The following is a 23589-nucleotide window of genomic DNA, read 5'->3' on the forward strand; positions in this document are numbered from 1 at the left end:
AAAGTCTGGCAACTGAGTCCGATTTCTGTTTATCTCTTATGTTGCTTGACTGTTATAGTCTCAGGAGGTATTGTGGTTAATTTGATAGATAAACTGCAAACCGAAAGATCCAAAATTCATTTGAGTCAGCAATGTGTGGTCTGTGCAATCACTGTGAAGTTCGTTTTAAGATTTTAGAGACTACAGATGCTCCATGGCACAGGTAGCCCAAACTCGCAAATGTTTTAGCTACCTTTGGTCCGTTGGGGCTGGGTAGATTACATGGTTAAAAACCTAAGATTTAGTAGATGCAGAGGCAAATTTAATATGAAGGTAGTCAGCTGGTTGTGAAGAAGGGTCACTGGATAAAATACATTAACTCTGCTTTCCCTCCATAGATAATGTCAGATCTGCTGTGTTTTTCCAGCAAAGAACAAAAACAATACAGCCCATGAACAGGCCTTTCCGCCCTTCAAGCCTGTGCCGCTGCATTTTGCCCTTCCATACTAAAACTGTCTTCACTTACAGGGTCCATATCCCTCTGTTCCCTTCCTCTTTGTGTGCTCGTCTCGATGGTTCTTGAACACTGTTATTGTGACTGCTTCCACCACTATCTCTGGAAATGTGTTCCAGGCATTCACCACCCTTTGTGTGAAAACCTGCCTCGCACATCTCTTTTAAATTTCTCCCCTTGCACCTTGAACCTGTGTCCCTGAGAAATTGACTCCTCCACCCTGGGGACAAAACCACATACTTTCCACTCTCTTCATGCCATTTACAGTCTTATAAATTTCCATTAGGTCACCCCTCAATTTCCTGTGTTCCAATGAAAACAAACCCAGTCTATCCATCTTTTGTTCATAGCTAAAATCCCCTGTACCTGGCAACATCCTGATAAACCTTTTCTGTACCCTTTCCAAAGCATCTACATCCGTCTGGTAATGTGGTGACCAGAGCTGTATGCAATATTCCATGTGTGGCCTAACTAAAGTTCTATAAAGCTGCAGCATAACTTGTCTATCCTTATATTCAATGCCCCTTCCAATGGAGGCAAGCATTCCACAGGCCTTTTTTTTACTACCTTATCTACCTGTGCTGCCATCTTCAGTGATCTGTGGACCTGCACACCCAGATCCCTATGCATATCAGTACTCCTAACTGTTCTGCCATTCAACGTATAAATTCACCTGTACTTGATCTTCCAAAGTGCATTACCTCACGTTTGTCCAGATTAAACGCCATTTTTCTGCCCATGCCTCCTACTGATCTACAATCTGCCGTAACCTCTGACAATAGTCCTCACTATCCACAACTTCACCCATCTTTGTATCATCTGCTAACTTACTAATTAGACTAGCTACGTTTTCATCCAAATGGTATATGAAGATCATGAAAAGCAGAGGTCCCAGCACTGATCCTTATGGAACACCATTAGTCACTGTCCTCCATTCAGAAAAGCATCCTTCCACTGCTAACCTCTGCCTCCTGTCACTAAGCCAGTTCTGTATCCATCTTGTCAGCTCACACCAATACCATGTAACTTCACGTTTTGTACCAGTCTGCCAAGAGGGACCTTGTCAAAGGCGTTACTGAAGTCCATGTCGACAACATCAACTGCGTTACCCTCACCAATCATCTTCATCACCTCCTCACAACTACCTGATGAAGGAGCAGAGCTCCGAAAGCTAGTGCTTCCAATTAAACCTGTTGGACTTTAACCTGGTATTGTGTGATTTTTAACTTTGTACACCCCAGTCCAACACTGGCATCTCCAAATCAAAAAACCCATTAGTGAGGAATATCCACTCCAGTACAAAACCATGCTGTCTATTGTTAATAAGTCCATTTGCTTCTAAATGCGTATAAATATTGTCCCTGAGAATGTTTTCCACGAATTTCCGTACCATCGATGTGACATGCACAGGCCTGTTTTTTTTTGTTTCAACCTTTTGAAAGGATGTGTTCAAGTTTACACAATGTTATTGAAGTTTTTTTCTCTGGAAACAACTAATTCAATAGTTCTTCATTGAATAATCTGCTTAATTTAAAATGTATGAAAAATGATGATTACTTTAAAATGATCATGTGCATATGGGAGCTTGACATAACATTTTATCCAAACCGTAATGCAATGGTTGCAAGTGTTGCGTTGCAAGTGTTGCATTGCACCTGTGATCTTGAATGAAAAGCAGACAGTGCAGAAAGTTTTCGTTGGTACTCTATCTTCCTCTTTTCTCACCTGCAGTAAAAACTTCTTTGAATAAAACAATTGTGAAAAGGAGCTCTAAGTTTCTAAGTTCAATGACTTAATCTTGCAGCTGAAGATAATACGTCACAGTCTTATTTCTTCAAACTCATAATCCTTCTTCATAAATTATAAATGTTGATTTACTATAGATCTGAGGAGTATTTAAGGATTTTTTACAAGTGTGTCCACTTGAAATATAATATAATGTTATGATTTGGGAATTTAGGTTCTGAAGTGGAGTAAAATATATTTCAGTTTTCAGTTCCGTGTTTATTTTAGAGATAGGAAAGTCATTTTGAACAGTGAATTAAAAATTGCATTTCCAGAGAGCAGTGTGGTTTTAACTAAATGACCAGCAAGCTGCTTGGGACGTAATTGCTGAGGTGTTTGCGAACTTCAGTTTAACAGCTCTGAGGGAGGGAAGTTTGGAGAGGCGGTCCATAGCAGAAGAAGTATTGTTAGTATTTCTAAACATTCCAAACAGTCAGGTCAGGCCCATGGAGTAGTACTGAGTTGCTCAGTAAGGAAGTCTAGAAGCAGAAGGCAGTGTTCAGAGAGGAAAACACCCTACAAAGCTGTTAAATACATGAGTTTAGGGGATCATGGTCAGGAGTTATAATGACCTAGTTAGCAGCTTGTGTAAAGGTCTTGGGAAGATATATTAGATGAAGCAACTAGCATTGATCATAGAAACCTACTTAAAAGGAAATGGATTACAGCCAAGCCAGCTGAACAAGAGGTTTGAGCCTGAATGGACGGTTTGAGGTTTGGGTGCCTATAAGGTTATTGTTGGGGTAAAAGCACTGAATGTTTCATAGAACATAGAGCAGTACAGCACAGTGCACTTCTGCCCTTGATGTTGCGCTGACCTTTTATCTGACTTTAAGATCAAATTAACCTACATACCCTACATGTTACTATCGTCCATGTGCCATGTGCTTAAATGTCCCTGATGTAGCTGATTCTACTACCACTGCTGGCAGTACTTTGCATGCACCCATGACTCTCTGTGTAAAGAACCTACCTCGGACATCTTCCCAAAACTTTCCTCCAATCACCTTAAAATTATGCTCCCTTGTGATAGCCATTTCCACCCTGAGAAAAAGTCTCTGGCTGTCCACTCTATCTATACCTCTCATCATGTTGTGGAGCTCTATCAAGTCACCTCTCATCCTTCTTTGCTCTAGTGAGAAAAGGCTAGTTCCCTCAACCTTTCTTCAAAAGATTTGCCCTCCAGTCCAGGCAGCATCCTGGTAAATCTCCTTTGCACCCTCTGTAAAGCTTCCTTATCCTTCCTATAATGAGGCGACCAGAACTGAACGCAATATTCCAAGTGTGGTTGAGCCAGTGCTTTATAGAGCTGGAGCACAATTTTTCACGGCTCTTAAACTCAATGCCTTTGCTAATGAAAGTCAACACACCATACGCCTTCTTAACAACTCTATCAAATTGGGTGGCAACTTTGAAGGATCTATGGACGTGGACCCCAAAATCCCTCTGTTTCTCCACACTTCCAAGACTCCTGCATTTAACCCTGTAATCTGCATTCAAATTCATCCTTCCAAAACGAATCATTTCACACTTTTTCAGGTTGAACTCTATCTGCCACTTCTCAGCTCAGCTTTACATCCTGTCAATGTCCCGTTGCAACCTATAACAGTTCTCCACACTATCCACAGCTCCACCAACCTTCATGTCATCGGGAAATTTACTAACCCACCCTTCCACTTCCTCATCCAAGTCATTGGTAAAAATGACGAAAAGCAGAAGTCTTAGAACAGATCCCAGTGGTACATCACTGGTCAGTGAGCTCCAGGCTGAATACTTTCCATCTGCTACCACCCTGTGTCTTCTATGGGCCAGCCAATCCTGTATCCAGACAGCCAAATTTCCCTGTATCCCATGCCTTCTTACTTTCTGAATGAGCCTACCATGGGCAACCTTATCAATTGCCTTGCTACAATCCATGTGCATCACATCCACTGCTCTACCTTCATCAACGTGTTTTGTCACATCCTCAAAGAATTCAATAAGGTATGTGAGGCGTGACCTGTCCTTCTCAAAGCCATCCTGACTATCTCTAATCAATTATGCTTTTCCAAATAATCATAAATCCTGTATCTCAAATTCCTCTCCAATAATGTGCTCACTACCGTACGATTGACTGGTCAGTAATTCCCAGGATTATCCCTATTCCCTTTCTTGAACAAAAGAATAACATTTGCCACTCCAGTCATCTGGTACTATTCCAATGGACCGTGAGGACTTAAAGATCATCGCCAAAGCCGTAGTCAGTCTTTTCCCTCGCTTCCCGTAGTAACCTTGGGGATATCCCGTCTGGCCCAGGGGTCTTATCTATCCTGATGCTTTTCAAAATTTTCAGCACATCCTCCTCAACATCAACTTGTTCAAACATATCAACCTGTTTCTCGCTGTCCTCACAAATGACAAGGTTCCTCTCTTTGTGCCATCCTTAAATGCAGGTGAGGTGCCGGAGGACTGGAAGGTTGCTCATGTTGTCCCCGTGTACAAGAAGGAGAGTAGGGATATTCTGGGTAACTACAGACCAGTGAGACTGACGTTAGTGGTGGGAAGGTTGCTGGAGAAGGTACTGAGGGATAGGATCAATTTATATGTAGACTAGAATGGGCTTTTCGGTGATAGGCAACATGGTTTTGTGCGGGGGAGATCGTGCCTTACCAATTTAATAGAGTTCTTAGAGGGAAGTGACCACATTGATAGATGAAGGAAGGGCTGTTGATGTCATATACATGGACTTTGATAAGGTTCCCCATGGTAAACATAATCGAGAAAGTAAAGTCACATGGTGTGCAGGGTGTTCTAGCTAGGTGGATAAAGAACTGGTTGAGCAACAGGAGACAGAGAGTGGTAGTTGAAGGGAGTATCTCGAAATGGAGAAAGGTGACCAGTGGTGTTCCACAGGGGTCAGTGCTGGGGCCACTGTTGTTTGTGATATACATAAATGATCTGGAAGAGGGCACTGTTGGTATGATCAGCAAGTTTGCAGATGACACGAAGATTGGCGGAGTAGCAGAAAGCATAAGGGACTGTCAAAGAATCCAGGAGGATACAGAGAGACTGGAGATTTGGGTGGAAAAGTGGCAGATGGAGTTCAATCCAGACAAATGTGAGGTGATGCATTTAGGCAAGTCTAATTCTAGAGCGAATTGTACAATGAATGGAATAGCCTTGGGAAAATTTGATGGGCAGAGAGATCTGGAAGTTCAGGTCCATTGTACCCTGAAGGTTGCTGCACAAGGTGGATAGAGTGGTCAGGAAAGCATATAGTATGCTTGCCTTCATTGGATGGGGTGTTGAGTATAAGAGCTGGCAAGTCATGTTAACATTGTGCAAGACATTGGTTCGGCCGCATTTAGAATACTGTGTACAGTTCTGGTCGCCATGTTATCAAAAGGAAGTGGACGCTTTGGAGAGGGTGCAGAGAAGGTTTACGAGGATGTTGCCTGGTATGGAAGGTGCTAGCTATGAAGAGAGGTTGAGTAGGTTAGGTTTGTTTTCATTAGAAAAAAGGAGATTGAGGGGGGGATCTGATTGAGGTTTACAAAATCATGAAGGGTATAGACAGGGTGGATAGAGACAAGCTTTTTCCCAGGGTGAAGGATTCAATAATGAGAGGTCACTCTATCAAGGTGAGAGGTGACAAGTTTAAGGGGGATACACGCGGCAAGTACTTCACAGAGAGGGTGGTGGGCGTCTGGAACGCGTTGCCATCAGAGGTGGTAGAGGCAGGCAGGCAGGCACGGTAGATTCATTTAAGGTGCACCTGGACAGATGTGTCCATGTACACAGATCTCTGAAAGTTGCCACCCAGGTAAATAGTGCGGTGAGGAAGGCATATGGCGTACTGGCTTTTATTGGTAGAGGAATTGAGTTCTGGAGTCCTGAGGTCATGATGCAGTTGTATAAGACTCTGGTGCGGCCGCATCTGGAATATTGTGTGCAGTTTTGGTCGCCATACTATAGGAAGGATGTGGAGGCACTGGAACGGGTGCAGAGGAGGTTTACCAGGATGTTGCCTGGTATGAAAGGAAAATCGTATGAGGAAAGACTGAGGCACTTGGGGCTGTTTTCACTAGAGAAAAGAAGGTTTAGGGGTGACTTGATTGAGGTGTACAAGATGATTAGGGGGTTAGATAGGGACGACAGTATGAACCTTTGCGGGCATGGGTAGGTATATGGAGGATAGTGGGTTAGTATAGGTTAGGTGGGCTTGGATCGGTGCAACATCGAGGGCCAAAGGGCCTGTACTGCGCTGTATTCTTCTATGTTCTATGTATGTGTAGGTGGGGAGTAGAGGGATACAGATGCTTAGGAACTGGGCGACAGGTTTAGACAGTAGATTTGGATTGGCTCAGGCTTGGAGGGCTGAAGGGCCTGTTCCTGGGCTGTAAATTTTCTTTGTTCTTGTTCTTTGTTCTCACTAGTGAACACTGATGCAAAGTATTTATTCAGGACCTCCCCTACCTCCTTTGACTCCAGGCACAAGTTCCCTCAACTATCCTTCATTGGCCCTACCCGCATTCTAGCTATCCTCTTATTCCTCACATAAGTGCAGAATGTTATGTGGTTTTCTTTAATCTATCTGCCAAGGCTTTTTCATGCTCCCGTCTGGTTCTCTAAAGTCCATTCTTCAGTTTCTTCCTGGCTACCTTGTAACCCTCTAGAGCCCCGTCTGGTCTTTGCCTCCTCAGCCTTAATTAAGCTTCCTCTTTCCTCTTGACTAGATGTTCCCATCTCTTGTTATCCAAGGTTCTTTCACCCTACCATCCCTCCCTTGCCTCAGTGGACAAACCTATCCAGCACTATCACCAACACAACCTCCGCATTTCTTTTGTGTATTTCCTTGAGGGTATCTGTTCCCAATTTGTGCTCTACAGTTCCTGCCTAATAGCATTGTAAGTCCCCTTCCCCCAATTAATTCTTTCCCATAGCGTCCGCTCCAATCCCTCTCCATGACTATTGTGAAGGTCAGGGAGTTGTGATCACCGTCACCGAAATGCTCTCCCACCAAGAAATCTGACACCTGACCTGGTTCGTTGCCAAGCACCAAATCCAAAAAGGCCTCCCCTGTAGTTGGCCAATCTATATATTGAGTCAGGAATGCTTTCTGGACACCTGACAAAATCTGCTCCATCCAAACTAGTTGCACTAAGGAGGTTCCAATCGATATTAGGCAAGTTGAATTCACCCATGACAATAATCTGTTAAGCTGCATCTTTCCAAAATCTGTTCCTCCATGTCTCTGTTGCTATTGGGGGTCTGCAGAAAACTCCCAATGAAGTGACTGTCCTTCACTGTTTCTGACTTCAACCCATACTGACTCAGTTAGACAAACCCTCCTCGATGACCTCCCTTTCTGCAGCTGTTATGCTATCTCTGATTAGCAATGCCACTCCCCCTTTTCTTTTACCTCCCTCCCTATTCCATCTAAACCCTGGAACATCCAACAACCATTCCTGCCCCTGTAATATCCAAGTGTCTGTAATGGCCACGACATTGTAGCTCCAAGTACCGATCCATGCTCTAAGTTCATCGCCCTTACACCTGACACTTCTTGCATTAAAATAGACACACTTCAATTCATCACCCTGACTGCAACTTTGCCCTTTCAACTGCCTATCCTTCCTCGCAGACTCTCTGCATACTGTGTCTGCCTGTTAACCAGCTATCCCATCATCTGATCTGTAGCTCCAGTTTCCACCCCCCCGCCAAACTAGTTTAGACCCACTGGAAGATCTCAAGCAAACGTTTCGCCCAGGATATTGGTACCCCTCCAGTTCAGGTGCAACCTGTCCTCTTTGTACAGGTCCCACCTTCCCTTGAGGATATCCTAATGATTCGCATATCTGAAGCCCTCCTTCCTTCACCAACTCTGTAGCCATATGTGCATCTGCACTCGCTATCTCTTCCTAGCCTCACTAGCCCTGGTAGCAGTCCTGAGAGTACTACTCTGCTCGTCCTGCCTTTTAGTTTCCAAACTAATTCCATTTTCAGGTCCTTTTCCTAGATGTATCATTGATATTGATGTGTACCACAACTTCTGGCTGCTCAACCTCCCCCTTAAGAATCCTGTGGATTCGATCAGAAACATCCCTGACCCTGGCAGCTGGAAGCAACATATCAACCAGGAGTGTCATTCATGACCACAGAATCTCCTGTCTGTTCCTCTAATCAGTGAATCCCCTATCACTAACACTCTCCAATTCTCCCATCTTCCCTTCTGAGCCACAGAGCCATTTTAATTTAAATAAATTCCATTTCAAATAGCTCTTGTATGATGTAATATAGTTCATGCTGTTCTTTTGTTTAACAAATTTGTACATTATTTCTTTGAAAAGTGCACCTGTTGCCTCTTGTGATTATGTTCAGTTATATGGTGGTTTGCCTAGGTTCATTTGGCTGAATGGTTGATTTACGGTGCAGAATGATGCCAATGGCATACTACCATAGCAGCTGACGTTATCATGAAAGTCCCACTTTCTCAACCTTGCCCCTTGAATGAGGCGTGGTGACCCTCAGATAAACCACCACCAGCTAACTTTCTCTCTCTCTAATGACCTATGGTCCTCTGGGACTTTATGTTCAGTTAATGACTTTAAGCTCAACAAAAAACAAAAATTAAAACTTCTGTTTTATCAAGACAGATCTCACTCTGGGATCAGTATCATCATCATCAGTTGGGATCATAAGTGAAAAAGTGAACCGTTATTGTTTGTATTTGATATCAAATTGCACATTTTTCATTTGTATCTGAGTTTGTTAATTGATAGAACCAAATTCAGAGTAATTCAGGGATAGCAGTATTAAACACCAATTTTAAAATTGCCTAATGAAAAGAAAATTTAAATGTGGATTATAATTACAGTATTTCAGAAGCAAAATAACCATCATGTGAAGATTTTAAAAGTGTAATCTGATTTGAACATGAAACCAGTGGTTAAGGAATGTGCATTCACTTGCAATTTTATAACTTACAAAGTTATTTGATAATAGGTAAAAGACATATTTAACAATAGAATGCTTGTAAATTTCCATTCTTAGTTATCTGGCTTGTTCTCTATCAACATCTCTAACTTGCATTTGAAAGATTTTGATGTTGTTTTGGGTGGGATTATATGATAGATTATAGAACACTCTGAACACAAGTGGTGAGTGAATTAGTGACTAAAGGGAGAATCTGGTTGAGGAGGCTGTCGTCCACGAGGGGAGTTGTGCAAATGGGAGGCGAGGTGATGAGTGGGTGGTCAGGGAGGATGATTGAGGGTTGGCGATGAGATGGAGTCCTGGAGGTGAATTGGGAAAATGGTGGTCAGGCAGGGATGTGGGATTTTCGTGGTGTCCGAATAGTGGGTGATTTGCTAAAGCAAATGGGACAAAGGGACTGTAGGTTCTGGCATGCGAAAAGGGGCAATGAGGGTGGTGGGGAGAATGAGGGTCCTGGAGGGGAGTGGGGGTCCAAGGGAGAGTCAGGGTGATGAATGAGTGTCAATGAGGGCCCAGGGCAAGGCTCTGTTCAGCCTCAAAGTAATGCTGTAGCCTGGTTAAAGGGCCTGGAGAACAGGCTGAGGAAAGAAGGAGGAGAACGATGAAAAGTGAAGAGAAAGGGTCACGGGCAGAGGAGTAAAGAATAGACAAAGGTAAAGAGTGTCAAGTCCAGTGGTGAAGCTCTATGGGGAAGGGGGTTGGCTGTTGAAAACTGGGAATGAGGGGGTGTTGGTGGAGGCTATGAGGATTGGAGGGGTAGTGATGGCAGGAATGTCTGAGTAGACGGGGTTTCGGTGGGATGGGGAATGTATTAAGAAATAATAATTAGATGTGCATAACTAACTATTTATTTTTAAAAAACTGAGGACGAGAGCAGTTTGCTGCTCGTGAAGTCTTCATCTCTGCAGCTAGTGGCTGGTGGCTGCCACCTTTAGTGGGCATGAAACCTAAAGGATACTGAGAGGTCTGAATAGTATGAGACACTAGGACCTAAGAGCACAGCCTCAAAGTGAAGGGATGACCCTTCAGAACTGAGATGAAGACAAATTTCTTCAGCCAGACGATGGTGAATCTATGGGACTCATTGCAGCAGTGGGCCTTATAAGCCAAGTCATTTAGTGTATTTAAGACAGAGATAGATAGGTCCTTGATTGTTAAGGGGATCAAATATTATGGAGAGAATGAGCTTGTGAAACATATTAGCCATGATCGAATGGTGGAGCAAACTCAGTAGTCCAAATGGTCTAATTCTGCTCTGATACTTTATGGTCTTATCTTGACTAATGTGGTTGGAAATTCCTGTCCAGTTTTTCTTTGTTGGGCGAAAGCTGTGGTCAGTATGAAAACGTATTTTCTGACCAAAGGGGTTTTCTTTTCCTTGACAGTCTGTTTTTAACAAGCCCAGACTCTTATCAAAATTTGCATTTATTGCTGAAGGCTTATTTTCGCACACAGGCAGCTTTTATGCAGGTTTTTCCAGAATGAGAAGTTTTTGCCTCCACCACCACCAAATTGAGTTGCAAATTCCTGGCACCCATTTAGTCAGCAATGAATTCCAGATGCCCAACCTGTTCTGGATAAAAACATTTTCTATCTAATTCATGCCATCTAATCGACCAAGATTGAATGTTAGATCAGACTTGATGGGCTGAATGTCCTAGTTCTGCCCCTGTATGTTATGAACTTATGAACTATCTGCCCGAAATCTAATTGTTTTCTCCTCTAGAGGAAACCAGCCTTCCCTGTCTACTTACCTGGGCCTCTTTTAATTTTACACATCTCACATAAATCACGCCTTAGCCTCCCTGTTCTAAGATAAACAACCTTGCCCATCCATTTGTTTGCAAAGCTAGGATTTTTCAAGTATTGCAGTAAACCACTTCTGCACCACTTCCAGAGCAGTTTTGTCCTCCTTGTAATGTGACGAGGCTATACACAGTTCTGGGGATCGGTTAGCTCTGTTGACCAGATGGCTGATTTGTGATGCAACAACAGGGGTTCAATTCCTGTACCTGGCTGAGGTTACTATGAAGGTTTCACCTTCTCAGCTTTGCCTGAGGTGTGCTGACCCTCAGGTTAAACCACCACCAGTCATCTGCCTTTGATCAGGTGAGCCATTGGGCCAAGGAGTTGTAGATGGAACTTAATTTAGGTAAACGTAGGGTGCTGCATTTTGGGCAGGCAATTCAGGGCAGGACTTATTCATTTAATGGTAAGGTTCTGGGCAGTGTTGCTAAACAAAGAGACCTTGGAGTGCAGGTTCATAGTTCCTTGAAAGTGAACTCACAGTTAGATAGGATAATGAAGAAGGCATTTGATATGCTTGCCTTTATTGGTCAGAGTATTGAGTACAAGAGTTAGGAAGTCATGTGGCTGTATATGGCATTGGTTAGGCCATTTTTGGAATGCTGCATGGAAGTCCGGTCTCCCTGCTATAGGAAAGACTTTTGAAATTTGAGAGGGTTCAGAAAAGATTTACAAGGATGCTTCCAGAGTTGGAATGTTTGAGCTATAACGAGAGGCTGAATAGGTTGGGACTATTTTCCCTGGAGCGTTGGGGGTTCAGTGGTGACCTTGTAGAGATTTATCAAATCATGATGAGCATGGATAAGAGAAATAGACAAGGTATTTTCCCCAGGGTGGGGGAGTCTAAAACTAGAGGGCATAGGTTTAACATGCGAGGGGAAAGATATAAGAGGGACCCAATGGGCAACCTTTTCCATGTAGAGGGTGGTGCGTGTATGGAATGAGTTGCCAGAGGAAGTGGTAGAGGCTGGTATAATTACAATATTTCAAAGGTATCTGGATGGGTATATGAATAGGAAGGGTTTAGAGGCATAGGGGTCAAATGGAACTAGATTTAGGATATCTGGTCGGCATGGATGAGTTGGACCGAAGGCTCTGTTTCTGTGCTGTATATCTCTGACTCTATAATCATGGCCATGGCCAGTGAATTGCACGCAGTCCTGTCTGTGATGACTTTAACTTGGCTGGCAATTTGGTTAATGTTAATTCTCAAAATTTGCTGAGGGACTTTGTGAAGGTGGTTACACTAAAGGACAAGGACTGGTAAGTAACTGCTTTTTGATGTTTTAAGGTGGTTAACACCTGATACCTTGTTATCTTAATCTTGCTGTTAGATACCATTGGTTGCTTGATTATTGCGGGAGAGACAAAAATAAAACTGAAGCCCAAAAGAGACAGACAGGAGGCTAGAAGGACACAGCAAGCCAGGCAGCATCAGGAGGTGGAGAAGTCGACGTTTTGGGTATAACCCTTCAGGACTAGGGGTGGGCGTAGGGGAAGCTACAGATAAAGGGGGTGGCGGGGGCAGGGTGGTGAAGTGGGGATAGATGAAGACAGGTAGACGGTATGGCCTGGTTGGTGGCAAGGAGGAGTGGAATGGAAGGTGAGGGGCTGGGAAGGGAGTTGGGGAATGGGAGTTGGGGAATGGGAAGGGAGGTTATTTGAATTTGGAAAACTCAACATGGAGTCCTCCAAGCTGTAGGCTGCCCAGGTGGAAGATGAGATTTTATTCCTCCAATTTGTGGTGTGCTTCATTGTGGCAATGGAGGTAGCTAAGGATGGTCATGTTGGAAAGGGAGTGGAAAGGGGAATTAAAATGGACGGTGACTGGGAGGTCTGGCCAGCCCCTGTGGTCCCGGCTGCGACGCTTGGCAAACTGTTCCCTAAGTTTACGCTCGGGTTCTCCGATGTAAAGACCACATCAGGAGCACCTGATGCAGTAAACTAAGATTATTGGGGGAACTTTGAATGGATTGAATATTGTAGAATTATATATAGTTCCATTCCTGATTTTATTAATGAGAAAAACCTTTAATGAAACTCCTAAATGTAGCTGAGTGATGTGCGATTCATTGTGAAGCTTCTGTACTGATGTTATAGAGTGGAATTAATAGATCCCTAACACCACATCAATGTTCTTTGCTTTATGTATGACTCTCTTCACTGAAGGAATTTCCCATTGACCTCCTTTGCTAGGATTCCCAAGTCTCTTTCTCATCATTTCAGTTCATTATTAAAAACTTTGTCTTGATTGTGTTGTGAATGGAATTGCATGTTTTGTTTGTTCATTTCATACCACAATACTTACATGAGTAAACAATATACTTGCAATGAAGTAGCTTTCCTTTGAAATGAACTGTGAATGGAGACAGTGCTTTTGCCCTTTGAGGTTGACTTTTGAAATAGATGTAGAATAGATGTTAATCTTAAAAGACTTCAGTTTCTGTTGTGATGTAAAACTCATACTACTTTCTTTCTTTCCCCAGGTTGAGCTGGTGAATATTGGTGGAACTGATATTGTGGATGGAAACCATAAACTGACACTTGGACTTATTTGGAGTATAATTCTACACTGGCAGGTGAGTAAGCATTTAATGGTTTGGCTCATTATGGGTGCTTGCCTATCTACTGAAAGATTCTGCCGCAGTTTCTATTGCCAAACAGATTTTAACAAATATCTCCTACTTATGAATGACATGGTCACTATCTCATGCAGTCCAAATAAACTTGACTGAATCATCCTGACTTAATGGGTAGTTGATAGAATGAATAAGATGCTCCTTAAAAGAACTAAATGTTCACTTAATGACTGAGCAATCATTTTTTATTACCTTCCAGAGTTTCTGGGTGGCACCGTGGCACAGTGGTTAGCATTGCTGCCTCACAGCGCCAGAGACCCGGGTTCAATTCCCACCTCAGGCAACTGTCTGTGGAGTTTGCACCTTCTCCCCGTGTCTGCGTGGGTTTCCTCCGGCTGCTGTAGTTTCCTCCCACAGTCCAGAAATGTTCAGGTTAGGTGAATTGACCATGCTAAATTGCCTGTAGTGTTGGATGAAGGGGTAAATGTAGGGGAATGGATCTGGGTGGGTTGCTCTTCGGAGGGTCGGTGTGGACTTGTTGGGCCGAAGGGCCTGTTTCCACACTGTAAGTAATCTAATCTAATCAGATATTGGTATAGTTTAACTTCAGTCTTGATTATGAGCTATTTTAACTTGACTAATCATGTATCATTTTCATACAGGTCAAGGATATAATGAAAGCTATTATGTCAGATCTGCATCAGACAAACAGTGAGAAGATTCTGCTGAGTTGGGTCCGTCAGTCAACCCGACCTTACAAACAAGTAAATGTTCTGAATTTTACAACCAGCTGGGCTGATGGGCTTGCTTTCAATGCCATTCTTCATAGGCACAGGTAGGTATTGATCAATAATTAAGTAAATAGCTGTGTTTTAAGATAGGAAAATGGTACTTGCATTGGACAATTTTAGAAATGTAACACCAAATGATTGTTGGTTGAAATGTTAACCTTGATATCCATTACTTTATTTCGATTATCACTTGACGACATCATCTGAAGGACGTCTATTCGTTTTCATATTGCTGCCACACTCAGCTGTAGGTCAATTCCTTCAATAAAATATGAGACTGCTTATCTGACATCCTAGTATTTAATGAGCAGAAATTTCCTCCAGTTAAATTGGTAAGACTGAAACCATTGGCAGGGACTTTCTGCTGTTCAATTGCTGCAGCACCAGATGGGAGTTGGAAGTTTATGATGGGCAAGTCCTTACGTCTGGAACCCTCTGAAAGTATCCCTTAAGTTGAAAAATTCAGAGGGTTCCACTGTAGTTAAGTAAATTATTATTTAGGAAAAGTGAGGGGATTAAATAATTCATATCATATGAGCGCATATTCAACTGACCGTTCCCATAATTACCATGCATGCCCTCAACTACACCTCCCCCAGGTGTCTTACGACCTGACACCCTGTTGAAGCTGTCTATAATGTTGAACCTTTTAAATCATTGAGTACAACAATTGACTGCTGTGAGAAAGGGGTCGTGCCTGTCTTTCCCTAACTATTGTGTCCTACTTGGAGCTATCAGATTTAAAATATGGTTGTGCATTTCTGGACAAACCCTAGTCATGATCATAATCTATCAGAAAGGCAGAGGTCTTTCTTTTTTTTTACTATTTTTATTAAAAACTTTTAAAAAATCTTTTACAAAAGCAACTATATATATATATAAAAATAGTAATGTACAAAAGGATAGAGATAGCACAACAGTATCATATCACAGAGGTCTTCCTTAATTTCAGCATCTTATATCCCTCAATTAGATCTTATTTTATTCTTCTAAACTCCAGAGAGTGTAGGCCTAAACTGCAAAATTTCTCTTCATAAGACAAATTCCTTACCTCTGGAATTAAACGAGTGAACCTTCTCTGAACTGCCTCTCATACAATGATATGCTCCCTCAAGAAAGGGGACAGGAATTGTATGCAGTACTCCAGGTGTGGTCTCCATAATGCCTTTTTCAGTTGCAGCAACACCTCCCGAAGTTTATAACCTATTCCTTTACCAAGAAATGCTGAAATTGCATTTATCTTCCTTTTTACCAGCTGTACCTGCATACCAGTTTTCTGAGATTCGTACCTGAGGACACACAGAACCCTCTGCACTAAAACACTCTGATGTTTCTCTCCCATTAGATAATACGTTGCCTTTCATTTCCTCTGACCAAAATGGATAACTTTACACCTGTCCACGTTAAACTTAACTGCTGAATTTTGATGCATTTACCTAACCTATCCATATCTATTGAAAAATGTCTTATTTGTTGAAACTTACTTTCTCTCTTATTTTAGTGTCATCTGCATATATAACTGTAGTACTTTCTATCCCTGCATCCAAATTAGTAATATAGATTATACTTAGTTGGGGTCTGAGGGTTGAACTCTGTGGCATCCCACTAGTTACATCTTGTCAATTAGAAAAAAGACCTATTTTTACCACTGATATAAGCTGAGCCTGTACCAACTCCTTTTGTAAGATAACTCATTAATTCCTGAAGTCTTTTTGTTGGATGATAGTGTCCCAATAATTACCTGGTTAAGATTATTCAATTCAAGGAAAGGGGATTGAGATGTAAGGCAGAAATTCGGGGAGCCAGGGTGGAAGCTTAGAGCTAGAGCAAAAGAGTTGTTATCTCTGTGCCACATGCTAGCGAGGCGAGGAACAGGGACACAGCAGTTGAACACGTGGATACAGGAATGGTACAGGAGGGAGGAATTCTGATATCTGGATAATTGGGGCTCATTCTAGGGTAGGTGCCACCTAGACAAATGGGGTGGTCTACACCTGAACCAGAGGGGTACCAATATTCTGGGGGGAGGTTTGCTAATGCTCTTTGGGAGGATTTAAACTAATTCAGCAGGGGGATGGGAACTGTATTTGTAGCTCAGGGTACAGGAGGTTGAGAGTAGTGAAGTCAGAAATAAGGTTTCAAAGTCGTAGGAGTATACCGGCAGGCAGGAAGCTGGTTTGAAGTGTGCCTACTTCAATGCCAGGAGCATCAGGAATAAGGTGGGTGAACTTGCAGCATGGGTTGATACCTGGGACTTTGTGGCCATTTCAGAGACATAGGTAGAGCAGGCAAACGAATGGTTATTGCAGGTTCCGGGATTTAGATATTTCAGTAAGAACAGGAAGGAGGTGAAAGAGGAGGAGGTGTGGCATTATTAGTCAAGGACAGTATTAGTCAAGGCAGAAAGGACGTTTGATGAGGACTTGTCTACTAAGATAGTATGGGCTGAGATTAAGGAGAGGTCACCCTGTTGGGTGTTTTCTATAGGCCTCCAAAAAGTTCCAGAGATGTAGAGGAAAGGATCCTGGATCGGAGCGAAAGTAACAGGGTAGTTGTTATGGAGGACTTGAACTTTGCTAATATTGACTGGAAATGCTATAGCTCAAGTACCTTAGATGGGACAGTTTTTGTCCCATGTGTGCAGGAGGGTTTCCTGACACAATATGTAGATAGGCCAACAAGGGGTGAGGCCACATTGGACTTGGTACTGAATAATGAACAGTGCCAGGTGTTACTTTGGAGGTAGGTGAGCATATTGGTGATAATGACTACGATTCGGTTAAGTTTACTTTAGCAATGGAATTGGACACATATATACCGCAGGGCAAGAGTTATAGCTAGGGGAAAGGCAATTATGATGTGATTAGGCAAGATTTAAGATGCATAGGATGGGAAAGAAAACTGCAGGGGATGGGCACAATTGAAATGTGGAGCTTGTTCAAGGAACAGCTACTGCGTGCCCTTGATAAGTATGTACCTGTCAGGCAGGGAGGAAGTGGTTGAGTGAGGGAGCCATGGTTTGCTTAAGAAGTTGAAGCTTTTGTCAAAAGAAAGGAGGCTTATGTAAAGATGAGACATGAAGGCTCAGTTAGGGTGCTTGAGAGTTACAAGCTAGCCAAGAACGACCCAAAGAGAGAGCTAAGGAGAGACAGGAGGGGACATGAGAAGTGTTGGCAGGTAGAATCAAGGCAAACCCTAAAATTTTCTATAGATATGTCAGGAATAAAAGAATGACGAGAGTAAGATTAGGGCCAATCAAGGACAGTTGTGGGAAGTTGTGTGTGGAATCCGAGGAGATAGGAGAGTTGCTAAATGAATATTTTTCATCAGTATTCACACTGGAAAAAGACAATGTTGTCGAGGAGAATACTAAGATACAGGCTACGAGACTAGACTGGATTGAGGTTGTAAGAACGAGGTGTTAGCAATTCTGGAAAGTGTTGAAATAGAAAAGTCCTCTGGGTTGGATGAGATTTATCCTAGGATTTTCTGGGAAGCCAGGAAGGAGATTGCAGAGCCTTTGACTTTGATCTTTTATGTCATCATTGTCTACAGGAATAGTGTCAGAAGACTGGATGACCACAAATGCTGTCCCCTTATTCAAGAAGGGGAGTAGAGACAACCCTGGAAATATAGACTAGTGAACCTTACTTTTGGTTGTGGGTAAAGTGTTGGAAAGGATTATGAGAAAGAGGACTTAGAATCATCGAGAAAGGACTAATTTAATTAGGGATAATCAACATGATTTTGTGAAGGGTAGGTCGTGCTTCACAAACATTATTGAGAAGTTGACCAGGCAGCTGGATGAGGATAAAGTAGTTGATGTGTATATAGATTTCAGTAAGGCATTTGATAAGGTTCCCCATGGTAGGCTGTTGCAGAAAATGCGGAGGCTGGGATTGAGGGTTATTTATTGGTTTGAATAAGAAGTTGGCTAGCTGAAAGAAGACAGAGGGTGGTGGGGTTGATGTCCATCCTGGAGTTCAGTTACTAGTGTTGTACAGCAAGGATTTTGTTTTGGGGCCACTGCTGTTTGTCATTTTTATAATAGATCTGGATGAGGGCATAGAAGAATGGGTTAGTAAATTTGCAGATGACATGAATGTCAGTGGTGTTGTGAACAGTGCGGAAGAATGTTGTAGGTTACAGAGGGACATAGATAAGCTGCAGAGCTGGGCTGAGAGATGGCAAATGGAGTTGAATGCGAATAAGTGTGAGGTGATTCACTTTGGAAGGAGTAACAAGAATAGAGAGTACTGGGCTAATGGTAAGATTCTTGGCACTGTAGATGAGCAGAGAGATCTCTGTGTCCATGTGCAGAGATCCCTGAAAATTGCCACCCAGATTGATAGGGTTGTTAAGTTGGCATGCGCTGTGTTAGGCTCTATATGGGTAGAGGGATTGGGTTTGGGAGCTATGAGGTCATGTTGCAGCTGTACAAAACTCTGGTGCAGCTGCACTTGGAGTATTGCATACAGTTCTGGTCACCGCATTATAGGAAGGATGTGGAAGCATTGGAAAGGGTGCAGAGGCGACTTATCTGAATTTGCCTGGTATGGAGGGAAGGTCTTCTGAGGAAAGGCTGAGGGACCTGAGTCTGTTTTGTAAGAGAGAAGAAGGTTAAGAGGTGAGTTAATAGAGACCATCAGGATGATCAGAGGATTAGATAGGATGGACAGTGAGAACTTTTTTCCTCGGATGGTGATGGCTAACACGGGGGGACATCACTCTAAACTGCGGCGTGATAGATAGAGGACAGATGAGAGAGGTAGGTTCTTTACACGGAGAGTAGTAAGGGCGTGGAATGCAGTGCCTACAACAGTAGTAGACTCGCCAACTTGAAGGGCATTTAAATGGTCATTGGATAAATATATGGATGATAATGGAATAGTGTAGGTTAGATGGGCTTCAGAATCGGTTTCACAGGTCAGCGCAACATCGAAGGCCAAAGGGCCTGTACTGCGCTGTAACGTTCTGAGTTCTTTAAGGAAGACTAACGAATGAACCCGAACCTTATTGGGCTGTAGAGTTACTTTCTACAGTTGGGCGTCCTCTTGCATTGCAGTAGTTGTGTCCCTATCCCTGGAGTGAGAGACCTTGGTTCAAGTCTCACCTACTCCAGAGGTGTGTATTAACATGTTTAAATAGGTTAATTAGAAAAATGGGCTGTATAAAAAATGGCTATTTATGTTGGGATCCTCTTGTGGCACAGTGATAGTGTCCCTACCCCTGGACCAAGAGGCCTGGGTCAAGTCCCATATCCACCAGAGATGTGTAATAACGTCTCTGAACAGGTTGATAAAAAAATTGGTTAAACTTTAAAAAGAAATTTGTTGCTGTTGTCAAGTACACGGAGCCGAACATTTGCTATTTTTCATTACATTTGATAACTGTTCTGGTTAGAGATTCCATCAGCTACAGGACACTCAAACTGTCATGTAGAATTGTGTGAAATTATGCTTTTTATTTGGAAAGATTTAAACAATGAATACTTTCTACTTAATTCTACTTTCACTCAAAATTCACCTCATCCCTAAGATAGTAATGAGGAAATGTTTTATTATCTGAAAAGTGAGCCATTCTTTCCCACTTCTAATGAATGATTTCTTACACTTTCTATATTTATACGAAGCTAATCTTAACCAGAAGAGAAATTAAATGCTTAAATATAGAACTGAGCTTCAAGTTTTCTCTTTTTCCCTTTACCATTTATTTAAGAATACAAACCACTCAAATAAACAATTGTTATAAATATTCAAGCCTCTCATATGATTTGTATAAGAGGAGGATACAAGAAGTATTATGAGCATTGTTGATCTTCTGCTCAACTAATTGGCAGGTTTTGTTAGGCCATTTGACCCAGATGACATGGGCCTGTCATTACCTGACATCCACACCCATGTGCCACTGTGTACTAGTGAGGGAATAGTGATGATGCTTTGTCTTGTGTGGCAATTTCTTGCCAAATATGAGAACTGATCTGGAAATGAGCCTTGAGACCTGCTGGTATTTTGTATTCAGTTATCGCTGAGATCTAGCCATAGTCAGGATCATTTCTAAATTAAAACTATTCATCTGCATCATTTTGTTTTTTAAACTAAGCAATGTTTTGAGATTGTGCCTCTCTCCCAGACCAGGTTTGTTCAGCTGGGATAAAATTACGAAAATGTCTGCAGTGAATCGCCTGGAACATGCTTTTGACATGGCTAAAAAGCACTTGGAGATAGAAAGACTGCTGGACCCTGAAGGTTAGCTACTCTTTGATGTTAGTTCTCATAGAATCATAGAATCCCTGCAGTGTGGAAACAGTTCATTTGGCCCAACAAGTCCATTCTGACCCTCCAAAGATCAAACCACCCAGACCCATTTCCCTACCATATATTCTATATATACCCCTGACTAATGCAGCTAACCTGTGCAGGAGGGTTTCCTGACACGGTATGTAGACAGACCAACAAGAGGCAAGGCCAAATTGGATTTGGTACTGGGTAATGAACCCAGCCAGGTGTTAGATTTGGAGGTAGGTGAGCACTTTGATGGTAGTGACTACAATTCAGTTATGTTTACTTTAGCGATAGAAAGGAATAGGTATATACCACAGTTATAGCTGGGGGAAAGGCAGTTATGATGCGATTAGACAAAATTTAGAATGCATAGAATAGAGAAGGAAACTGCAGGGGATTGGCATTGAAATGTGGGGCTAATTCTATGAACAGCTATTGTGTGTCATTGATAAGTTTGATTCTGTCAGGCAGGGAGGAAGTGGTTGAGCAAGGGAGCCGTGGTTTATCAAAAAAGTTGAATCCCTTGTCAAGAGGAAGAAGAAGGCTTATGTTCGGATGAGTTTGAAGGCTCAGTCAGGGCGCTTGAGAGTTACAAGTCAGCCACGAAGGTCCTAAAGAGAGAGCTAATAAGAGACAAGAGGGGGCACAAGACATTGTTGGCAAATAGGATCAAGGAAAACCCTAAAGCTTTCTATAGGTATATCAGGAATAAAAGAATTGTCCTAATCTTACTCTAGTCAATCAAGGATAGTAGTGGGGAGTTGTGTGTGGAGTCCAAGGAGATAGGATATGCATGAAATGAATATTTTTCATCAGTATTCATACTGGAAAAAGACAATATGTTGTCGAGGAGAATACGGAGATACAGGCTACTAGACTAGAGGGGATTGATGTTCACAAGGATGAGGTGTTAGAAATTCTGGAAAGTGTGAAAATAGCTAAGTCCCCTGGGCTGGATGGGATTTATCCTAGGATTCTCTGGGAAGCTAGGGAGGAGATTGCAAAGTCTTTGGTTTTAATTTTTATGTCATCATTGTTTATGAGAGTAGTTCCAGAAGACTGGAAGATAGCAAATGTTGTCCCCTTGTTCAAGAAGGGGTGTAGAGACAATCCTGGTAATTATAGGTCCGTGAGCCTTATTTCGATTGTGGGTAAAATGTTTGAAAAGGTTATAAGAGATAGAATTTATAATCACCTAGAGAGGAATAACTTGATGTGGTATAGCCAGCATGGTTTTGAGAAGGGTAGGTCGTGCCTCACAAATCTTATTGAGTTCTTAGAGAAGTTAACCAAACAGGTGAATGAGGGTAAAGTAGTTGATGTGGTGTACGTGGATTTCAGTAAGGCATTTGATAAGGTTCCCCATCGTAGGTTATTGGAGAAAATACGGAGGCATGGGAATGAGGGTGATTTAGTGGTTTGGATAAGAAATTGGCTATCTGAAAGAAGACAGAGGTTGGTGGTTGATGGGAAATGTTCATCCTGGAGTTCAATCATTGGTGGTGTACCGCAAGGATCTGTTTTGGGGCCACTGCTGTTTGTCATTTTTATAATTGTTCTGGAGTGTGTAGAAAGATGAGTTAGTAACTTTGTGGATTACTCTAAGATCGGTGGAGTTGTGGATTGTGCGGAAGGATGTTGTAGGTTATAGAGGGGCACAGATAAGCTGCAGAGCTGGGTTGAGAGGTGGCAAATGGAGTTGAATGCGGAAAAGTGTGAAGTGATTCACTTTGGAAGGAGTAACAGGAATACAAAATTATGGGCGAATGGTAAGATTCTTGGTAGTGTGGATGAGCAGAGATGTCTGTGTCCATGTGCACATATCCCTGAAAGTTCACCTCCAGGCTAATGGCGTTGTTAAGAAGGCATATGGTGTGTTAGCTTTTATTGGTAGAGGGATTGAGATTCGGAGCCATGTGGTCATGTTGCAGCTATACAAAATTCTGGTGTGGCCACACTTGGAGTATTGCGTACAGTTCTGGCCGCTGCATTATAGGAAGGATGTGGAAGCTTTAGAAAGGGTTCAGAGGAGATTTACTTGGATGTTGCCTGGTATGGAGGGAATGTCTTCTGAGGAAAGGCTGAGGGACTTGAGACTGTTTTCATTAGAGAAAAGAAGGTTAAGAGGTGACCTATCAACAATGTAAAATGCTAATTTCCAATGCACAATGGATTTAAGTTCAACCTGGAAAGGAACCGCTTGGATTGATGAACAAAGCACAAATAAAATTTACAGCCCAGGAACAGGCCCTTCAGCCCTCCAAACCTGAGCAGATCCAAATCCACTGTCTAAACCTATTGCCCAATTCCTAAGCATCTGTATCCTCTGCTCCCCACCTACACATGCATTTGTCCAGGCACTTACCAGCCTCTGTGTGAAGTACTTGCTGCGTATATACCCCTTAAACTTTCCTCCTCTCAGCTTGAACGCATGACCTCTCGTTATTGAATCCCTCACCCTGGGAAAAAGCTTATCACTATCTACCCTATCTATACCTTTCATGATTTTGTAGACCTCAATCAGGTCCCCCCATAATCTTCTATTTTCTAATGAAAACAAACCTAATCTACTCAACCTCTCTTCATAACTAACACCTTCAAAACCAGACAACCTCCTCGTAAACCTTATCTGTACCCTCTCCAAAGTGTCCACATGCTTTTGGTAACGTGGCGACCAGAACTCGACGCAGTCTTCTAAATGTGGCTGAATCAAAGTCTTGTACAATTTTAACATGACCTGCCAGCTCTTATATTCAATACCCCGTCTGATGAAGGCAGGCATACCATATGCTTTCTTGACCACTCTATTCACCTAGCAGCCACCTTCAGGGTACAATGGACCTGAACTTCCAGATCTCTCTGCCCATCAACTTTTC

At 42.5% G+C, this 23589-nt stretch overlaps 1 protein-coding gene across 7 annotated transcripts in view; it reads left to right on the plus strand.

Annotated features, from left to right (window-relative positions):
• Positions 1-23589, plus strand: part of LOC122557037 (utrophin-like) — a 688507-nt gene that overhangs the window by 102260 nt on the left and 562658 nt on the right. For all 7 annotated transcript variants that reach the window (XM_043704260.1, XM_043704256.1, XM_043704261.1 and 4 more), the window contains exons 5-7: positions 13546-13638; positions 14301-14473; positions 20562-20677. In XM_043704260.1, coding sequence (XP_043560195.1) covers positions 13546-13638; positions 14301-14473; positions 20562-20677 — 382 coding nt within the window. The remainder of the gene's footprint in view (positions 1-13545; positions 13639-14300; positions 14474-20561; positions 20678-23589) is intronic.

Source organism: Chiloscyllium plagiosum, chromosome 15 (genome assembly GCF_004010195.1).
Source record: "Chiloscyllium plagiosum isolate BGI_BamShark_2017 chromosome 15, ASM401019v2, whole genome shotgun sequence".
In the NCBI taxonomy this organism is placed as follows: Eukaryota; Metazoa; Chordata; class Chondrichthyes; order Orectolobiformes; family Hemiscylliidae; genus Chiloscyllium; species Chiloscyllium plagiosum.